Source organism: Stegodyphus dumicola, chromosome X2 (genome assembly GCF_044657685.1).
Source record: "Stegodyphus dumicola isolate Sdum_Otavi_A_Nest chromosome X2, ASM4465768v1".
In the NCBI taxonomy this organism is placed as follows: domain Eukaryota; kingdom Metazoa; phylum Arthropoda; class Arachnida; order Araneae; family Eresidae; genus Stegodyphus; species Stegodyphus dumicola.
This window is the reverse complement of record NC_140781.1, coordinates 44,798,169-44,821,641: the sequence shown is the minus strand read 5'-3', so window position 1 is coordinate 44,821,641 and position 23,473 is coordinate 44,798,169. Positions and strand designations below refer to the sequence as shown.

The 23,473-nt window shown below is 31.9% G+C and overlaps 1 protein-coding gene across 3 annotated transcripts in view; it reads right to left on the bottom strand.

The window, feature by feature from the left end:
- Positions 1–14,719: 14,719 nt before the first annotated feature.
- LOC118180534 (beta-1,3-galactosyltransferase 5-like) overlaps positions 14,720–23,473 on the bottom strand; it is a 52,280-nt gene continuing 43,526 nt past the window's right edge. For all 3 annotated transcript variants that reach the window (XM_035349618.2, XM_035349613.2, XM_035349625.2), the window contains 2 exons: positions 22,850–23,048; positions 14,720–22,097 (listed from right to left, as the gene is read on the bottom strand). In XM_035349618.2, coding sequence (XP_035205509.1) covers positions 21,009–22,073 — 1,065 coding nt within the window. In that variant the 5' untranslated portion in view covers positions 22,074–22,097; positions 22,850–23,048 and the 3' untranslated portion in view covers positions 14,720–21,008. The remainder of the gene's footprint in view (positions 22,098–22,849; positions 23,049–23,473) is intronic.

Sequence of the window (23,473 nt, the reverse complement as noted above, 5' to 3'; positions counted from 1 at the left end):
AGTTAGAGTTTAGTTATAGTTTTATATTCTTACGTTCAGACCACAAGTAGTTGGTCTCTGTATTCCGAAGTACGGAAATTATTGTAAAGAGTGAAAAATAAAGGGTTTTGTATACCCTTCTTGTGTATCTTGTCTACTTCCCACAGTTATTGAACATAGCTTTAGTAAGCTCCCTGTTCCGAGTCAGGTCCCTGCATGTTCCCAAAGAAAGTAAGACGGAACATTGAACCTGATAACGAGACCCTCTCCATATTCCATTCCCTCTGCGTCAATCAAAAACTAATAATTTCAGAGCCCAAATCACATATTATTTTATTTTCCAAAACCGGGCAAATCGCTACAAAGACTACCTTGCATTAAAATCAATAATAGAAGAATCAAGATCTCAAAAGAAATCAAATTTCTTGTATTGAAAATTGACCAAAAGTTTTCTTGGATCCCACACCTCATAGAAATTCGGAAGAAGACCCGAACTATTTCTACAGCCCTCGCAAGGATGCAAGGCACAACGTGGGGCCTCAAGTCGAGAATGCAAAACATTCTTTATAATACCGTGATCGAAAAAATAATCCTGTACAGGGCATCAGCATGGGCTCACCCTATGACAGTGAAAAAGAAAAGACTCTTAGCTTCGATCCAAACGCCCCTTCCTCTTACAAATAGCAAAAGCATACAGAACTACCTCAACGGCAGCTCTCTATGTATTAACAGGAATCCCACCCCTCCATCTGAAAGCGAAAGAAGATGCAGAATTAGCCACGTTATTCCACCTCAAAAATGTAGAGGTAGAAGATCAAAACCTGTGCCCCCTTGATTTTGAACAGCCACGAAATCCTTACCTAAGACACCCTCCAGTACATGCAAAACTCAGAATATCTACAAAAGAAGACACCCTCAGTGTACCTTCATTTCCAGTCGTGTACACAGGCAAGTCAAAGTTAAACGAAGAAGTAGGATGCGAGTTCTTTGCACTCCTCTTGGAACAAGAAACAACAGAATGGAAAGGACACCTAAGGAACAACAACAGCGTTTTCCAAGCTGAGCTTTCAGCCATAAAACACGCTATTCTATGGTCTCATCAAAAGCATCTAACATATGTTACCATATACAGTGATAGCCAAGCGGCAATTAAAGCTGTCGATGATGCAAGAAACAAATCATCAATAGTACAAGCTATCTACGATTTAATATCACAGCCCAACAGAACATCTATAAAAATTAAGTGGGTAAAAGCGCATGCTGGACAAGCCCAAAATGAAAGGGCAGATGCGCTTGCTAAGAATGCAACTCAAGACCCATCTCTACCTCCAATCAATGCCCCATTCCTTAAATCATATGCGAAACATATGTCGAAAAAAATTACATTAAAGAAATGGCAAGCTGAATGGGAAAATGCAGAAGTAGGTAGAAGGCTTTTTAACTTCTACAAGAAACCCACATATGATTCAATCTCTTATAACTTCTTCATCAACATATTCTTATCTGGACATGGTCCTTTCCCCACGTACTACTTTGCACGAAATTTGAGCGATTCAGACAAGTGCGTATGTGGGGAAAAGGGAGACCCAGAGCACTATATTTTAAAGTGCCAGCTCACAAAAGAACTACACCGCAAAGGAAGGTCACAAATTACGCCTGAGTATGTTAAATGCATGCTAACGATCCCTCAATTACAACAAAAGGTTTCCTTGATTATGAAGAAACTTTTCGCATATAAAAGAGAAGACATATGTTAAGATGTTATCACATCTGTATAAATACCTCTTATTCCATAACTTGCAAAAATAATGTAAGATTTCAGAAATATTGCAAATGTCTGAAACAGGCTAAATATGGTATGAATAGTTTGTACAAAATAATTACATTAAGAATTTGGACTGTATTAGGAGATGAGGGGGAAAAATCTTGTAATAATTAAATCATTAATTAAAAAATAATATACGACTCTATTAGATATATTAGTGTAAATGTAAGTATTATGTGATTTTCTAATGTATATTTTCTGTGTTTATGATACATTAATTTACAAAAATAATAATGCAAGACTTCAGTGCTGATGCAGTTGTGTGTAACAAGTTAAAAAATGAAAGGAAATGTATTAATAAGGTAATTCGCCTTAGTTATTCAACTAAGTATAATAAGATGCACAAAAAAAAAAAAAAAATAAATAAAAAATAAAAAAAAATAAAAATAAAAATAAAAATTCTTGCCCAATTAATTCCTTAAAAAGCTGTTTATTGTAATTCGATGTAACTAGATATACTAATGTAAATATATTGTTTGTATGAAGTATAATGTACAATGAAAGTTTGTATGTATGTTCGAAATAATTATGTTATATTAATCTGCCATAATCCAACTTTTGTTAATAGGTCAATTTCTTTGTAATAATTGTATACTGTGTCTTTGTAATTGTATATTCAATACGTAAGTCTAGTATTAATGTAAAATTACTATGTAAATGTCTTGGTAGGCTAGCATCCGATGCGGGCCAACTAAAAGCCCAGCGGGGTACAGTAGTGCGGCGGAGCAACACCTGTAAAGTCATTGACGAAGTTCTGGTGCTCCGTCCACTTTTTCCCTGTCCCTGTCTGTGTGGCAAAGTAACACTCAAGATACAATTCAAGTCGAAATCATCTCGAAAGGCTGGTGTTTGAGGAAGAGGGGTGGGAGACCCTCGGACCGTCCTCCGGGATGTTATCTCTCAAAACTGGTGCGGAACTGCACAATTAATGCTGTTGGACTATACAATGGTGAAATTCTGGTGACCACCACCAATGGTGAAATTCTGGTATTCTGTACACTTCTGCCTATTACCTGTGTAATTTGAGTCAGTTACCTTTCGAAAATCCTCCAGGAACGCATGTCTTCAATTAGGAGTATAGCCCTCATGAGCTTTGCCATATTCAAATAAGAAAAATAAACAGACTCCACACATTAATAACTTTGTGAAAGATATCCCTAATGATGAAATAAAGAATGCAGATACATTTTTTTTTCTAGGGAAAAATGAATAGATATTACATTACATCTTTCGTGTCTCATATCGGATGGCATTTACTTTTATTACAACTACATGTATTCTGAAATGATATTCACATAGGTTCACTTTTTAAAACTGAAAATGCTAAATGATTAGTAAAAGCTAACAGTAACTTTTTATAAGTTTTATTCGAAGCAAATACTACTTAATTGTTTTGCATTATCTTCAGTCACACTTTGCTGGGAAAAGTAATTTCTTTTTCTGAAAATAAAAGTTCTAAGCTTAAGAGAAAAAGCTGTTTCAATGAATTTTAAAGTCTATTTTATCAAACATACAGATACTTGTACAGAGTACTAGGAACTAACCCAGATTCTAGGATGGTATTTAACGTGTGATTTGTATATAATTAGAACCTATGTATTGTTTGTTTCCCTGTCAGCAGCGGAAGTAAATTTCTGTTAAGTCTATTTTGTGCTTGAAGCAAATGTATACGGTATATACAGAAAATGTCTACGATACGTTTTAATTGTTTATGTTAATAATGTGCCAAGTTGTTTTTTCCAAAGTTAAATGAAAGTGACAGATGAGCATATTCGGTTTTCTGAGTTCAGTTATTGGGAAATTTTCATTCCTCCTTGCGATTGCGCAGTGAAGAGGATTGAGCAATATAATCCCACCGTAGAAATCAAGAATTATGTATATATTGTATGTCCTCCCCATGTGCCTATCCGATGTGTATGTGTCGTTCTGGTTACCGACGTGGCCAGTAGCCGTAATTCGCTCCAGCGTGGTGCAACGATGTGATGCACGGAATCTGGCATAGAATATAGTTTCTGAAGATTAGAATAGGAATAAGAATTTAGCAAAGTATTCCGGAAAGTATTTACTACGAAGGCCAAGTACCTTTCGACTTAAATAAACTGCCAAGGAGACTCTAATGACATAATTCAGCTGTTTATACCAGCCAAGTTTATCACCTACTATTCATATTATGTTTTTTCTCATATTTCATGGGCTGACATTACCTGTTAATCAGTTTTGTAATGGTCAAATGTATTAATTAAAATTTATGTTTTACTTGCATCAAGTACGCCTCTTTGGTGGGTAACCATGTTTTACACTAAGCAAATACTCTCAGCATCACCAGAAAACAAACAACATCAATTAAATAATTATTTTATTATTACAGTTCATTATAACATTCCGTTCCCAGTATTTATTATATTTAACTTTAACTATTACTTATTATGTTTATCTGTTATTTTTCGTGCACTAAAGCAGATGTTCAATTTAGTTTGTGAATTTCAAATTGCATTGAAACTATATTATAATCTTTCTTTGTCCTAAATCTTTATTTTTTATAAATACTGAGTGAAGTACTGTGGGATTGCCATGATGTACCATAATAGGTAAACTGTAGATACTTTGGAAAGCTTCAGTTGCTATTTTCTCAATCTTTCTTTGCAAATTCTTATAAAACTTGCAATTCTTTTATGAGTTAGTATGGGAAGGCATTACCAGTTGGCCCAAGCAACATCGCTGGTGTCCCCCATACTTTTACAGATACCTGTAGCTATACATGTACTGTATAGGGATCGAACAATAATCGTAAGCTAGTGTCAAAGGTAGTTTCAGAAATTCCGAGCTGGAAGCTACAGCCTAGAAGACAAGCCTCTTCCTGGACGATTTGTAGAGCTCGACGAGGTCGTCCTGCAAATCCTGGTGAAACAAAATTCCATCGTAACTATTAAGAACTAGCAGACGGTAGAGGAGAGTACACTTTAAATTAAGAAAAAAACTTCAAGTAGTTCAAGAAAGTTATTCCATTAAACGAAGATCGGTAACATTTAATTGTTCCATTTCATTCTCAAATTGAAGTTCTCTCAAACCCCTTCTCTTTTTGATTGAGACGCGAGTTTGATTGGAGAATTAAGTTCCTCTTAAACTTGATTCGATTCTTTGAAATCCTGATTCTGTTTGATTAAATTTAATCTAAACCACAAATGTATATGATTATAAATATCTATCTATTTTAAACCTTTTGAAGTTTTGATGTTTTGCGACAATGATAGACAACGGGCGGGTAAGGCCAAGCATTTTCGATTTTAGATCTAATGTATTCATATTTTGAACTATTAATAACTTTCAAAAACGGAACTTAGTGAGTGAGTTTAGAACCGGTACTATTGTCTCTTCGTATTGGATTAATTAAAATTGCTTGGAGCCTCTTTACTTTGGATAAGTGAAAAAAAGAAGTAAGTTTTGTTTTTATTTTTCAAGATGAATAGTGATAAGTTAAAAAAGAAGAGATCTGCCCAAAAAGACGTAGTAGCTAATTAAAAGTATTGATGATAATAGCAATAAAAATGATTAGAAAGTTTTGAAAATTCTTTTGTACAATAAACTGAAAAAATTAATAACATAAAGGTGATCGATGCTGAAATGTTGAGCTTATGAAAAGGATGTTGAAAGTGAAGTAATTAATAATGAAGAATACTTAGATAATTTAAAAGAATACAAATATAAACTGAATGAAAAAAACAGAAGAATTAAATTTCCAAGTTAACAGTGTTTCTTGTGTGACTCAGACTACAGACAGTACTATCTTAAGCCCTAGCCATTCTCTTTCTCAAAATACTGAAATGCATTCGATCAAATTGCCCAAATTAACGGCAAATAAATTTTTTGACGATTCTTTGCAGTGTTTAGAATTCATTGGGCTACTTGAAAGTTTTATTGATAGAAATTCTAATTTGAGTAAAGTTGAAAAATTAATTTATTTACTAAATTTCTTTGGAGTGCCCGCTGCCAAAACTATAGCGGATTTAGCATTAACAGAAGAAAATTATGACGCAGCTTTCAACTTTTGCGATCTAGATATGGAAAAAATAATCTTCTAATTACTGCAGACCTATTTTCTCGGTACACTCGGTTTCGTCACTTCGAAAAGCAGTGTTGCTTCATTTAAAGTTCCTTCTTTTCCTAGACTAGAACTGATGGGAGCGTTGTTGTCAGCGAGATTGTCTCATAAAATAATACAAACTTTGATATATGATTTAGCATCTTACTTTTGGACCGATTCATCAATTATTTAGTATTGGATTAAAAATGACCCATTGAAAATGAAACCCTTTTTTTGAAACCAAATTGAAGAGATTCATAAATTTACCGAACCTTCTAACTCGGCTCATTGCTCAGGGAAAGAAAACCCAGTTGTCATTATCTCGAGAAGAACACCGGCTGAGAAACTAAAAAGGAATGAAGCTTGGCGGCAAGGCCAAGTTTTGGCTACGACAATATTATTATATATTATTAGCCTCAAGCTGACAGATTCTGTCTGAATGACCAAGATTTAAAAATGAGAAGTAAATGCACCGTAGAACCTTTGTCTCCTAGAATCTAAAGTGAAGTTATTGGACATAAATGGATTTAGCAGTTTAACTAAATTTTTGATAGTCAATTTTTCATACTGAGATTTGTATTAAACTAATGTTATTGTAGATTAATATTTATTATTATTCTGTTATTGTAGATTAATGGACTCTGTTACAAAATTGTAACTGTTCACAATCTGCCATTGAAAAAAAAAAAAAAAAAAAAAAAAAAAGATTTGTATTAAACGCTAGAAATTCTGTTAAACGAAAGAAAGCACTTATTGCTGAGGAGATTAGAAGGGCAGAAGAATTTTGGGTTCGGGATGCACAAGCACAATTTTAAGATTCTAAAATATTGAATTTGACAAGTAATCTTGAAATTAAATGTGATTCCAGTATTTATACTTTAGCACCCTTTTTGGACTCATCAAAAATTTTAAGAGTCAAAGGAAGATTCGAGGAATCCGAATTCTCCCTTAGCGAAAAAATATCCTATCCCACTTCCAAAGAGCTCAAAATTTATAGAACTTTTAGTAAAGCAAGAACACGAGAAAGTTATTCATGGTGCGTTACCATGACTTTAGTTAAAAAGGAGGACAAATATTGGATTCCTAAAGGTCGACAACTCTTAAAGAGAATCATTGAAAAATGTTTGATATGTAAAAGGTACGCTGTGAAGACCCGCTGAGCATGTAACAGCTTCACTACCCAAAGATCGAATTTATGCCTCCATTTGACATCTGCGGAGTTTATTTCGCAGGCCCTATTTATATGAAGAGTGATAAAGAAACTGAGGAATCTTACATCGCGATATTCACATTGCAGTAACAAGGACATTTCACTTAGAGCGGGTGACATCACTCTCGGCGAAATGTTTTTTTATTGGGCTTTAGAAGATTTGTTGCCAAAAGAGGAAATGACTGTAATTTATTCGGATAATGCTAAGACATTTAAGAAACGCAGTTTAGAGCGATACAATTTTTCGAAAATTTTAAAGAATTCTAAATTTCAAAATTTCATCGCCACTCAATGTATTACTTGGAAATTCACGGTTGAACGAGCCCCATGGTGAGGAAGTTTCTATGAGTGTCTCGTTCAATCTATAAAAGTTCCGCTGAGGAAAATACTTGGAGGAGCGCTCCTCATATTTGAAGAACTAAAAACAATTTTGCAGAAATAGAAATGGTTTTCAATATGAGACCTTTGACGTTTGTAAACAATGACGTAAATTGAATCCGAACCACTAACATTATTCAAATGTACCAGGTTGAACTACTTAAACGACTTTGGAAGAAGTGGAAAGCACAGTTCTTTTTGCTGGATCTAAAGACCGTCCATCATTTCAAGACTTCTAGAGTTTCCAAAGATTTAAAGATTGAAGAAGTTGTACTGATTGAAGCGTCATAAAAATCCAAATTTCTGTGGGATTTAGAAATCATTAAAGAACTGTTACCTGGAAGAGAAAGATATATATTTGCATATATTATCAAAACGTCCAAAGCGTTGTATAGAAAACCCATTCAAGTTTTATACTCATTAGAAGTCACTAAGGAATAATAAAAAATGTCGCATTCTTTTGTTACGTAAATCATTTAATTCAGGCAATTTTATTTATAATTAATTAGTTATTGATGTATTATTGTTTAGTATAACTGTAATTTCATAAAATATCACAATATGTAAAATCAGCTCGATTATTATATCCTTTGCAACTTTAAAATTATTTTTTATTATTCATTAGTAATAGTTGATTCCAAAGACGTTTGTTTTATGCAATTGTTTATATTTACTATTTCTATTTCATGTGATTGAGAATAGCTTAGATTTTCCGAATTGTGTTGGAAAATACAATTGATATTAATTGATAAATATGGCTGATATGGTCAACTGATGGTTATAATTTTGAGTACATTTTTTATTTACTTGAATTTACTTATTGTTTATTTTGTAATAATATGTTGAACTATTCTTTGATTGTTGCAATTGTTAATTGAAAAATTTGAACATATATTTGTTTTTACTTCGATGAAATCATTTGTTGATGTTAATGGTTTAGTATTCGATATAAATTTAATAACTGTTAGATTGATGTGAACTCTTCACATAGTTCAGCTAGGTAGAAATTATTTTTATTATAAATAGATGGCGCTAGCGTCCAGCGAAAATGTGACGTGCCCTTTTTCGCTCTTCGCAGACTACCCTTCCCTCTCTTCTTGATTTGATTTAAGATGCGAATTTGATAGGAGGAATTACGTTCCCCTTAAATTTGATGCGATTCTTTGAAATCTTGATTCTTGTTTGATTAAATTTCAACTGAACCACAAATGTATATGAATGTAAATATTAAAGATCTTCTATTTTAAACCTTTTGCGTTAAATATTTTAGTATTAAATATTAAATTTCGACTTTTTGCGACAAATATTAATGTGTGATAACTCCTGAAATAATCATTTTCCCATTTCTCCTTGCTTTCATTTGTAACAATTTTGGAAAAATACGAAAAATTTGGGCTCAAATGTTTTTGGCAAATTACGTTGGGAGAAGGAAACTCAAGAGTCATTTAAATATATATTTCATTTACTAAGTTTCATTTACGTCTTCTTAACAAATACAGGCGTATTTTCAAAAACTTAATTCTTAAATTTGTTTTTTATTAAACATACAAAACAATTTTTTTATAATTTAAAAACTTAATATTAAAGTAAATTATTATTCTCTTTTTTTCTTCTTCTTATACATGAAGGATTTGAGAGATTCGAGATTCAAAGGATTTGAGGATCTTTCTGGCTTGGGATTCGAGAAAATTTGGGTTTTTAATATATCTATAGAAAGTTGCTTGCAGATTTATACGTTTCTACACTATTTTAACTGCCAATTTCTAACATCATAAATACAGTCTTACTTCTAACGAACAGAAAGCATAAGCTAAAACGAAGGTTTAAAATAAACCTTTTTATTTGCTTGTCCGCCTCACGGTTATATGGCCTCACGGCAATAACATAAAAGCCGCTAAAAGGGTTGCCATCAAACTTAGAGTATTAAATATAAAGTAAATACACGCCTAAGCAAGATTTAGCTCAAATCTCAGTTACTTCACGACACAACTCTGGCTAGCGAAGCTATTCAATAACAAGGAGCTACAACGGAGTAAACAGAGAACGATAGCCGATAAAGGCTTCCTCTCAAACTGAAGAACACTGCATTTAAATACAATAATAAATTTGCAATCTCAGAATTGGCGAATGTAGAAACGATAATTAAGGCTAAATAATAAGACAGCTGTGTTAATTAATATAAAACTCTAAAGATCAACAGTTATCCCCCTCCATATACACAGAGGTAGGTTATGAAAAGTAATTAATGATTTTAACGATTATAATTAATTTGACTACATTATACGTTTCAATTTATAAGAAATTTTACTGAATATATCTAGCACTAGTCTTACGAATTATTTGAATTGAATGCTTCTGCTAAGAGGCATTAATAATTGATTGACGCAATTTATTTACTGATTATACTTGGAAATAAATTATTATGCGATATGTATCAGTCAAGCAGAGCCATATCACCATTTCAGACCTTAAATCTGATGAATTCTTAATTTTTATTGGATGTATTTCATTATTTATTTTACAGGCTGTGAAATATTTAAATATATATTAATACGCAAATATTACAAGGAACTTTCGAATACATGTAATTCTAACTTACATTTAATTTTTTTTTTTTTTTTTTTTTTTTAAATTTGCTATTGAGCAGCATGTCCTATATGAAAATTCAGGCCACGCCTCTGTCTGAACGGTTTCTAGTAGCTAGTATTATCTAAGTAATTACTGAATATGAAACATGGGCTTAACTGATAACAGTCTTCCCGTATAAACCACACTAGTTTAGATAGATCAAAGATTTCCATTTACAGTTTCATGTCTCTTATTTTTAGAAAATTTAAATTTAGTAGCCCAAGTAACATATGCTAACATCATGTTCTTGTAACATAATATTTAAATTTACATTTTAAAGTTTTTCGATCAATGAAAAATTTAAATATTTTGGCTTTAGCATTTTTAAAGCTAGATTGGTAATAAACACGTTTGGCAAAGCACAAAGCGACTATCCATTATTTTTGTTAAACTGATTTTTAGCCCAAAGGGCGCAATTTGCCCAGAAGGGCTATTAATTTCGTTTTGACATTTTGCGTTGATTCACTATAATCACTTTTTAAATTGTTGCCACCAAATATTAGAGCCCTGTATTATATTTAAAGAAATTAAATAATGAAGAATCTGTATAAATGTATGTATGTTTCTCGCATTGTGATAAAGCAACGGTACCTAGAGCCATCAAATTCTGAATAATGTACGTTTCCACCCGAATATGGGCATCTAGAAGTCCAATTTGTAATTTGTTTTATTATCCGTTTCATATTTTGTAAAGCATTTATAAGTTTTTAATTAACAAAATCAACGATTTCAAAGCGAGCAATGGCAACACTGTACGAAAAAAAGAAACATTTTTATCTCCAGTACCCGAGACTGTGTATCGTAAATTCTAAAGATATGCTCTGTTAAATATTTTGTGATATTGCTGTTATTGAACAGAATTCTGTGGTTTAAGTGTAAAGAACATGATATTTAATAAATAAAGGTTAACACACAGAACGTTAAAAAAACGCCTCTTTGGGCGTAATATAAAATCAGTAAACTTTCAGTTTTTTTTTAAATTTGTTTGTTTCTAAAGAAATTTTTCATTTACTGAAATTAGAGTACTTCTACAAACGAAAATTTCGCGAATGTCGTTTTGGTGAATATAGTGTTGACGCTTTGTATGGGAGAAAACCATTTAGCCATCCATATAATTAGGCTGCCCTGCTCGTTTTAACATAATTTATATTTAAAGTGTTCTTTAGTTGGAGTCCTATGCCATAGATTGGTATATATTGAGTGTTTCAGCACAGCGGTTAAAACTTTCAGGAGAGATAGAGTACACCTAGACGATGGAAAATCATGCAGCAACGTATGGTCGGAAACGCTTTTCTAGTGCTGTGGTGACAACACAAAACGTAAGAAAAGGAGGACACGAACAGGGTGAGAAAACATGTTTATTACGCTTAGTACAGCAACCAAGAATTAAGAACAAAAACAGAAACCGATCGTCATCAAAGGAGTCCTAAATTATGACCTCTTATCATGATGTAGGCTTCACATCTCCTGGGCACGGAAGATCTGATGTTCTGGAAAATACTGGGCTTCCCCGTACTTCCGCAGCAGCTGTCACGTTGTGTGCAACAAGTTCCTCAACACTGTTAACCGGGGTTTCGTTCATCCAAGAGGGAAGTAGTCAATGCAAGTGAGGTCTGGCGATCTTGCTGGCCAATGCACCGAACCATCCCTGTAGATCCAATTTTGAAGATACGTTGCATTCAAATGGAGGCGCACATCAAGTCTGTAATGTGAGGGGTCTTCATGATGCTGAAGCCATATGGCAGAAGCGGGTATGTGCGCGTCGTCCATTATCTACGTTAATACTTGCTGAAGCAACTACTGCGCACATGCTACATCATCTGACATTTCAGTGTACATAGTGCCATTTACCTCGTACATCAGCCAAAACCATCCCAACATTTTAGCTGTACTAAGCACAATAAACATGTTTTCCCATCCTGTTGCTGTCTCTCCTTCCTTGTGTCTTGTATTGTCACTACAGCTCCAGGAAAACGTTTCCGACCATACAATTGCTATGTGCTTTTCCTTCGCCTAGGTGCACTATTATCTCTTCTGAAAGTGTTTAAGCGCTGTGATGAAACGTCCTGTGTACCTTTTACTTATTTATTTAACTTTTAATTGGCTTCAAGTTTGGTTTTGTTCTTTTGTGAATGGTACGTTAAGGAAATTTCGTGAAAAAAACTTTTAAATTGAACACTCTCGAGAGCATGATTTTAAACTGATTTGTTGAATTTATTCTCAAAACTTGAGAATGTGCTAAATTTGCCTTTTAAAACAACATAATTTAAATTAGTACTAAACATTTATAGCTAACAAATATACTTTCTTGGCTGTTCACATTTCGTTATAATATGGATTGAATGTATGTTATTCGATGAAATATTGTAGATTATTCAAAATGCATCAAAACAGCGCTAGAATTATATTTTTAGCAAATTTTACATGCGAAAATGATCTTCCTTGTGTGATGGCAACTATGCCATCGCACGCAGTTTATTAAAACTTTGAATTATTTTATTGGAAATGGAAGACGAAATACTCTTCACTTGGTTTGTTATAATTACATCAGCAAAGTCGAGAGTACAAAATGCAGCACTTAACTTTGGTAAGCTATTTGCTGTTATCCGCATGCGTATTTTTTATGCAAAGAAAATAATAGTATTATCATACCTTAAAAAATTAACCACATTAATAATATCACAAGCTTAAAGTAAAGCTTTCTTCACAAGCTTTCTTTTACTGAAAACTGAGTCATAAAGCTATAAACAATTCAATTAAATCGATTGTAAAAATTGAGTAATACATAGAAATAAGAAAGAAGAAAGAAATTATTTTGTAAAGAACCCCAAAAAAAGCTATTCAGAACTAGAAAGCCGGCCAACCAAATAAGAACTCGGAAGCGCAAGAATTTTTTCAAAGTACGACTACGAAATAATAAATATTCAGTAAAAATAGTAATGATAAATAAACAAGGGCAAAAGAAATAACTGTAGTTTAAAATTCACCAGCATCTGGTTTGCGTCGCATGCGTCTGTTTTGCATTTCAGTGCCATTTAAGAAGTATGTGAATGGTTTCCTTGGAGACACGCTATTATTTAGAGACAAAAGATGGCAAGAATAATAAACAATGCATGCATGAAAGTAGACTAACCTTCACCTAATTACAATTTCCACTACTGTTGAAATGACATATTAATAAGATGAAAAACATTTTCACAAGAAACTCAGTAAATTACATGTCACTTTTATGATTTTGCCTTTTATGAATTTCCAGAGATCCAGTACACCACATGATTGATTTTTATATCATAATACAAAAGGCGACTACGTTAATGAGATTCCGTTTGTCCATGCTTATTTTGATAACATTAACCAAATGATAATATTAAAGAGAAAGAAATGCCGTTCAAAATAGCAATGGAATTTAACTAATTTAGTATAAATATAATCAGAAACATATAAATAGGTAATTTCACAGCATTTTATTTAGAAAAAGCCAAAAATTCGTTTATGAACTTATAAGATATTTTCCCCGCCTTCTTAGCATGCCTTCGTGGTGTAATGGTCAGCACGCTCTGCGCGTATTCGAGAGGTTTGAGTCCCGGCGAGGGCATTGCACATTGTTCATTTCTCCTGATTAATAAAATACCTAATGTCTTTACAAACTGTTAATGCATAAATTTGTTTTAATGCATAAATTTGTTTATAAACAGTTCATAAAGTTTCTGGAAGTTATTTGATCGATGCTATGTACCTATACTTTCCGACGCTAATAGAGAACATGCCAATGTAAAATTTAGGCCAAAAAAAAGCAACCTTAGTAAATATTAAGTTACCTAGTTACTTTGTTTGCCTAAATTTTACATTCAACGGAATTTTTGCAGACTTTTGTTATTTTCCAGGAGCAAGGAAAAGGAGAATATAAAAATTCTGCAGATTTTTTTTTTCCTTCTGAAGAAGAAGGACCTGTGTCTGATTGCCATGAAAATCGATAGAGGTTTTGAAAATCTATGCCAAACTAAGGTTGCATTTTTTGCTTAATTTTAAATGTCTGATTAAATTCGAAACCAAGCTGTTTGATAAGCTAATCCTTTACTTGGCGAAATTTCTTTGTCACCTTGCAGTTTTTATAATCTATATTGAACTTATTTGGCGACTTTAGTTCAGTGAAAAAAATTATTTTATAATACTTTGATCATATAAACCGAGCTGTTGAAGACAATAAGCGATGTATTCCCCATGTTTTCGTATACAAATGGGCGGGGCTTCAGCAATTCGATAACAATATCCCAATGACAATATTAACCACGATCACATTAAGCAGTGTCTACTGTAGTCTCGTTATTACTAAGTGAGTCAAAATAGGGACATTAGCCAAATAGGGAACAGACATAGCCAAATAGAGAAAGTCTAGTAAAAGACTTAATGACTTACTTTTCTCTTCAGTAGTAGAGAAAAGTGAATCATCAAATCTTTTACTAAACTTACCTGATTTTTAATATTCTAACAAGGCATATTCTGGTAACTGATTTTTTACTATCTCTGAAGTTTATTTTCATAGAGCAGTAAAATTTAATACCATAAGAAAACAAAATTGAACAAAACTCAGTAACGTAAGTAAAGAAGAGAACAACAGTTGGGGAAAGAAGGCAGCTTTATTATGTCATTCAGCCATACACAATTCACAACATGTGGCATTTAGATTGAATAATAAAGATCAAGTACTTAATATCTTATGTTTTTTAATGTTGATAAAATCACAGTATCAGAAAAATATACTTAATATAGTACTAAAATAATATTTATAAAATTTATTAAAGTTTTACGTAATAATTAGTGAAAATCTACTCAACAGTCTTGTAATGCAGAGATTTATCATTTGTTATTTTTCTTTTAACTGTTTGCTCAATTACCAATACTCAGTTTTACTTATTTATTTTTCTATAACGTATCTGAACGAATAATTTATATTTTGCTGCATGTTTAGAATTTTTCTTTTCTAGGTATCAGACTTATAATTCAAATAACATTTTCTTTAAATTGTTTTTTGTGCACTTCATAAACACACTCTTAAAATGTTCCATTGAAAAATAATTTTCAATATCTAATGCGAATTAAATAAATTATTTTGGGTTTACATTGCTTGAATATATTTCATTCATTGTTTATTTAGTAATCAATTAAAAGGAGGAAAACATAGAGAACCTAGCTTAGTTAGGAATTATCAATAACTGATAGCTTTAGGGAATAATGTAAAAAATAAGTTCTGGAAAATGAAAAATTTTGTCTGGATACATATTTTGTAGAGGAAACGTACCGCAAAATCACGATACTGAAAATAAAAATAAAAGTAAAATAATAATAATAATGGTAAAAGCACCCCCAACAATAATAATAAAACACAAACTAAAGCCCGACAACTTTGAAACAGACTTGGTTGCGCGAACTTCAGAATAAGTTCACCTAAGGGAGAAAGATGTATAGTTCATAATTATAGTTAAATGCCGCCGATTACAAAAATAAAAACTCTGTATGCATATTTACATTTTTCAAAATATTTCAACCATCATATGAGCTTACCTTCAGAATGCATTTCCATGAAATGCGCAGCAATGAGCAATTCTCTGACAAATCCCAAATGCTACACGAACTCATACTCTAAAACAGCGTTCTTAAAGTGTGGGGTCGCGATCCCTAATGAATTCGCAATATGAAATGTTGAGGGTCACGAAAATTTAATTTAGCTATATTAGTTTAAAGAAACATCAGTCGCAATTTCTTCATTATCTTTTATCTAATGCAGTACATTTTCTGTGCAGCTCGAGTATGAAATCGTAATGCTGCCCAAGTTGAGTTGTAAGTTATATTTACTTATAAAAATTATTACTAAACGAATCATAATAGCTGTGTTGCATTGCAATTATATGTTACAAACGAACAGCACATAATATCCTGAGTTACACAGGCATACCGAGAATAAGGTCGGTGCTAAGTCGACTATTGTTTACTCTTGGTCTATAGACTATAGTCGGTTGGTCTATAGATTCCATCTGCCGGTCTATAGACTATAGTTGATTTTAGACTATAGTCTTCAGACCGACCGAATGTAAGCTATAGACCAACCTACTGTTTCTTTAAAATAGACACTCCAAAATAGTTGCGTGTCATTTGCGATCGCAACGAATATCTTCATGACCGCATATCACTTATATCCTTCACTTTATTTGAGACTGCAGTTCAATATAGACTTCACTTACCTGTTTTTCATGAAGCGAAACATGTTAAATGGAAATAGAGTGGAGGGAAAAAAAAAAAAAAAAAAAAAAAAAAAAAGGCGACTCGATCCATCTGGTGCAGCTGCCATTCCCTTGGTTACGAGGCAAGGCGGTATCGGAAAATAACCTTGAATTTCCTATTTCAAATAACAGACTACAGAGCAGTGATAATGCTTTTCCAATACAGTCAATTGCTTCTGATTCATAGCAACAATTGTGTACATTACAAAAATACTAAAATATGTTTACTGTTGTAATCGACTAAGGTGGGTATTTATTTGAATAATTACTAACATAAGTTTTTATTGTATTTATATTTTAGGATAAAAATACTTTTTAACCAATGGATAGATGGTTGAACTTTAATAACAAAAGTAATGACGCAGATAGCAATGCTACACAGTCTCTTCAAGCAGGATCAAGCAATCAGAAAGAAGCATCTAAAGATGCGAAAAGAAAGCATGCTAAGACATTTACTGTGATGGTAATGAACAACTTATTTGTTTAATTTGAAATAAAATTTTGGCTATGGAATGTATGAAGCCATCAAGATTCAAATATGGTGACAAAATTCAAAAAATTCGTTTGTCGAATGACATGGTCGCCAACAGAATTTCCGGACAAACTCGAGCAATTTATTACTAAGCTTAAAGAAATTTACAGTTCAGTTTAACAAAAGAACTGATGATTCAAAAACAGCTTAGTTGTTAGTATATGTCAGATACATTTATAAAGAAAACAGCGATAAAAATTTTAAGCATATATATAAGTGTGTGTGTATTTAGTGAAGTTGAAGAATTTTTTTTTTTTTTTTTTAACTGAAGGTTTAGATGGAAAAATTACATTGAAGTATGCGCAGATGGTGCTGAAGCGAAGATGAACGGAAATGTCGGTTTTAAATCATTTATTAAATGATGCTGCTGGTAACTATCATGTAATTTTTACGCAGTGTGTGATCCATTGAGAGGCCCTTGCACAGAAAACCTAACAATGGTATTGAACTGTATGCTTCAGGAATGCTGTGAAAATGATATTTTTCCTTAAACGCCGTACTCTTAACATTCGTTTATTTTCAAATCTGTGTAAAGACATGGATTTAAAATACAAAATTTCATTATTAACACACAGAAGTAAGCTGGCTGTCAAGAGAGCAATTATTATATTTTCAACCGAACAGAAATCTGATCTTGACGCTCTTTTTCAAAATGACTTATTGTTATTAAAGCTATGCTGTTTAACAAATATTTTTGAGAAACTAAAACTAATATTTTTGAGATCTTAATTTGTCCCTTAAAGGGAAAAAATAGCAATATATTTACTTCGAATGGTAAAATTAAAGGCTTCAATAAAAATAATAAAAAAAAAAAATTAAAAAAAAAAGTTTGAAAGAATAGGGGGGAAAATAATTCATTTTAAACGTTTTCACCTATTGATAGTTTTATAATTGAAAACAAAAAATACTGTAAAATTTTAATAGCAAAACTTATTGTAGATCCCTTTAAAACTATAGAAACACAGTTTTGCAAATATTTCATATCGAATTTTGATTTCAAAAAGCTATTTTAGATTCAAAAACCATTTTTTGATTGACATTATTGAGATTAATCTCTTGCCATGTACAGTAAACCCTTGCGAGCCCGGATTTGCGGAACGTAATTTTGCATGTAAATGTTATTGTTTTCATTAACTTTTTCCAAAGGTAGTATCTCATTCATAAGCATTTCAAAGTTCATTCATCAACATTGAATGCTGGCTTACATCAGCTCTCACCAGAAGTTATCAGCAATATTAAAGGATTTCCATCGACTAAACGTGAAGCCAAAGAACCGCATAAAATGCAAAAGCAATTTGTGGCGAAAGAATTTCAGATACAGGAAAACGAAAAATTCAACGAAATAATCCAGAAATGACGATTGAAGACTCGGATGATCTTATAAAACCAGTCTACAGTAAAAGCAATGATAATGAAGAAGATAAAAGTGCCTTTACCTTCCAAGAAGTTAAATGATTTTTAAAAAGGGGCCACAGAAACTGTCTGATTTTGCAACAGAGATTGCCCCAAATGAAGAAAGATGAGAGTTTCTGAGAGACATTGGTAAAATTCTGCATTCCAAACACAAAACCTTTAAAGAGTGTGTCAGTCGTTGTCCCAAGCTAAAATCACCAACTTTAAAAAAATAATAATTGTATCGCATACTTATTAGCAGTAATTTGAAAAATTTTTAGGCTTATTTAGGTTGATTAAATTATGCATACAAACTTATATATACTAAAGTGTGTTATACATAACACACTTTCTCCGTAAGAAGTTAACTTTATAGAACGTGATTTTGCCGTACGGGAAATGTATTAATAACATAACCCACGCGTTCGGCTATGTGCTATCGAGTGACTCAAAACTTGATTTTCCACAAAATTACCTGGCTGAATTTTTGGGTCAGAGCTAAAAATGAATTTCCCACAATTATTGAAATGGCATTAAATGTTCTTCTGCTGTGTAGCATAGCCTACTTATGTGAAACACCCTTTTCAGCTTCAACGCTTATTAAATCCAAATATAATTTAACACTGAAAAAAGCCGAAGATGGTTGCGTCCAGCACTGTCAAATATTGAAGAAACGTGATATGCACCGAAAAGCAAACACATCCATCTGATTAGAACGTGATTTCCCTCCATTAATTTTTTTTTGTATACTTGAAACAAATATTAAAATTACTTCTTTTCATATGCATATTACTTATATGCATTATTATTAAACAATATTTATTAAACAATATTCATGTGAAAATATTTATTTTCATATTTAATAGCTGGGGTCACGAAAACGTCTCTGTGATAAAAAGGGATCGTGAATAGAAAAAAGTTTAAGAAACACTGCTTTAAAAATTGGTTTTTTGCTCAGTCATTTTTAAAGTTGCGGAGCCATAGAAATGTTTTTAATTGCTGTAGAAATCGGAAGAAAAAGTTCCGTTATAATACAGGAGAAGTTAATTTAGTTTCATTCAGTAAGGAAATTAAATTTTTTAAGACTTTACGAAATTAGAATATCCACTATCTCCAGATCTTAATCTTTTGGAGTTAAAGCATTAATGAAAATTCGGAATATTTATTTTAAAATTGTTTAATTAGGAAATTATTAATAGGAAAGACGCACTAAGACAGATATTTGTAATTTAAAATAACAAAAACCTTTTTAGTGCAATTTGAATGAATTTATTACTCAGTGAAATGTGCAACAACTTTATTTTATAACAGCAGGTATATGATCTTAGATCACTAAATTTATCAAAGTATACAAAATAACATATTATCAAAATTTTAGAAATATATAAAATATTTGATTTGTAAATTTTTATAATTTAGCGTCACATTGCTTCATTCTCAAATTCCAGATTTTTAAAGCATACAAATATGTAATGAAAGCAAGGTAGACTATTTTATTTCCTTTGAAAAAATATTTCAAGCAGTGTATTTAACAGATAAAAAAAAAATATTTCTAACTTGTAATTGAAGAATTCTCTTAAGTAATGTAATTGTATCTTTTCAAATAAAATATTTCCTTAAAAAATATAATTATATCTTTTCAAATAACGTATTTCTTTAAATAATGTAATTCTATCTTTTGAAATAACATATTTCTTTAAATATGTTATTTGAAATTATATTCTATCTTTTAAATAACGTATTCCTTTAAATACATATAAATAATATTAGATATAAGTATGAGGCTTTGATGCAGTGTTTAGTGAATCTAGAAAACATAACTCATCGGCTGATATTTTCGTGGATAACAAAATCAAAAATTAAATATCAGTAAATGGCCATCGATGATATATTGTAACAGGAAGACAATAAATTCGAAGGTTATGAGAGGAGCATATTATAATATAGTACAAAGTTGTTCTCAAAACTAGATACCCGTGTAGAAGTTCACTTTTATAAATACTTTTAATAGATTACGAGAAATAATTATTTATAAATATTTTTCCTGCTTTCAGTATAAACATAAAATATTACCAAAGTGCAAAAATATTATTTTTTTAATCAGCTCATACAATTTAAAAATTGCATGTATTATTCGAATTAACGATAGAAGGGAAAAGAGCACAATAAAAATTATATAAATATTTAACAACATTCAAATATTTAATTCATGAAATACCATATGTGTACCATATGAAATACCATATACCAGCTGAGGCCAATTTAAAACTGGGAAATTAGAAATTGAAAATGCACTGAATTAAAAATTAAAATTTAAGGAATGAAACTGACTGAAATTAAGTTTTCAACAGAATTGTATTAAACTTTCATCTTTCGATTTATAGAAATATTTTAGAATTCCCCTACAGCTGATAGCTTGTTTCTTAAGAAAATTTATAAAGACACGTTTGGCAAAATGTAATAAGATTAAATACCATTTGTTGCTAAACGAATAATACAAATTAAAGGTTGTTTTTATGTGAAATCAATTACTTTCGGTAAAAAAATATGATTTACTTCTCATGCGATAGAAACACATTGTATACTTCTGTAAGAATTACAGGTACTAGGAGAAGTATAACATCTAGCATATTTCTCCATATGGAGATTTCGTTTAATTCTTAAATGCTGAAAGTGACTTTTTTATAAAATCAGGTCAATTCTTATTATTGCTTTGATACTTTTTTCTTAGTTAAGTGACAAACTAATGGCTTTTTCTGAAATTCTTTCCAGATTTTCATCATATCGCTCACAGTTACGTGATGTCCGGTGATAACATCTTTGAAAGCACATGCCGTTGCAGGCCGTTTCCAGTAAGCAAATCCTCTCACATTATAGCGTTTCACATTGCATTCGCTGGCACATAATCCTGTAATAAACACATCTTCCATCACTAAAAAGGGAACCGTGGCACTTGCTTCCACAAGTTTCGGTACGATATCTCGAGTCATAACATAACCGGTGCCTGATAAGTAATCCGGAAACATATCTGCTTCGAACTGGCTCTTTGGCACGAACCACTTAGCAAGTGAATTTCTGTTTGGTTTAGCTTTTCGAAATAAAACGCCATACATAACATTAGACTTAACCGGAAGCCTTAGAAGAGTTTTAATTAAATTTGGTACATTAACATACATATCGTCGTCAGTTTTTAGAACATACTGCACGTTCGGACAAAAGTCAGAAACCCACTTCAGAAGCATTACTGATTTTAATGTAAGATTTTGATACGAATCAATAAAGTCTTGTTGAATAATATCTGCGTATTTAGAAGATTCCTGTTCTACTTGTTGCTGCAATGTTGTATTATTCGTTGAACCTAACAGAAATGCTAACCTGACGAATCCTGTATTGTTATTCGCTGCAGCTACAGAACCCCAGGTCTCACGAATTGCTTGCCTTTCCTTTGCATTAGGCACAGCTGTGCATACTAGTATTATTAAAGATAACTTGCTATTAATTGTTGGCCCTCTGGAACATAAATCTCGAGGATTCAAGGAAAATTTATAAGAAATAACTGATTGAAACTCTGGCAAAGTCGTAGGAATACTTGTAAATTTTTCGCTTGTGTCATTTTTGTCAACTTCTAACGTGATTATTCCGTTGTCTTCTGTTTCGTTATTAGGGTTTGATATAAAAGTCATAATCTTAGAAGGCTGAATATAAATGAAGCCGAGAACCAAGTTCAGGAACAGCAACAGGATTAAAGTTGCAACGCGCCGTATGGTCATGTCAGGAAGAGCACTTGATTTTTACTGAAAAGGAAGTAAATGAAATTTGAGTGGCAGTGATAGCTTGACATACACATCTCATGAAATGTAATTCAATTTAAATAATTTGAAACAGGAACGAATGCTAAAAAATAAAGACGTATAATAATGAGAAAGAAGGGAAAAAATGGGCAAGTATGAAAGCAGTTTTACATGTAATGTCATTTTTTTTAATTTGGGGTACACACGAATAAAATGCAAAAGTCAGAGAATTCAAGTTTTAATGCAAAAGTCAGAGAATCATTGAACAGGCAATTTGTTTGGCGTAAACTTTAATGCTGTGAAAAATTTGCTCATATTTAGCTTAATTTTAACAGTTAATATTTTTCAAGAACCAACAATTTATTATGATTTTAATGAGACATGAACAGCAATTAAAATTTAGATTAATGTAAAATTAACACGAGGATGCATTTTTTTTTTGTTTTTGTTTTCTTGAAGCGAGAATGTAATAAAATGAATGCAAGAATGTAATAAATATTAGTACGTTAAGCCTAACATGTACTGGCGAAAAAAATGCTCTTTTTTTTCTTAGGCTGGATATTACGTTGTTTATGTAAATAGTCTGGAATACTTGAATTATTCAAACTCCTAACCTAACTTTTAATTTAATTTTAAAGAGCAATATGCGCAAAATTTCACAGGAAACTGATGTGCAAAGCAGCATGGCAAAAATAGTTTAGTATAAACTTTATAAATATGTTTCTCAGTTAATTTTAAAAAGCAGTATAACTTACACATCTCACGGTAGGAAACATATAATATATTTCGAGCACACGCTCGAAATGCCATAATGGTCCCATGTCCTAATAAACCAGGAGAGTCATCTTTACGAGTGACGTCGTTTTCGACCTTCCTCTGCCATCAGCTGATTAAAATCCAAAAAGCGTGTCCATGGATTCCGCCCATCAGTGACAATAGTACATTGTAGAAGTGCTGTAAAAAAAGAAAGAAACAAAGGTCTACTAAATTTGAATTCTTTAGACGACAATTTTATGAAATTATCCTAGATAAACGAATATCACAGTAATAAGAGAATATATACGGAAACCTTTTGTTCAAATCGTGGAATTAAAAATTACTCATTTGTTGGGTGCCGCAATAATGAACGTTTGCCTGGTGAACTGCATATTTGCTACGTTTTTTATTTAACACGAAATAGTTGTGCATTTTAATAATAAATAATATATTTAAAATTGTTTGTACTAAGTACCCCTCTCAAGCAGCAGTTGCTGGTCATAAAGAGCTATGGTCTATATATACTTAGTATCAGAAATCAGTTTTACGCATTACATAGACCAAAGAAGTGATTCATTTAAGGCAGCTATAGATGTAATAAATAGTACAGGGATGATTAGTTT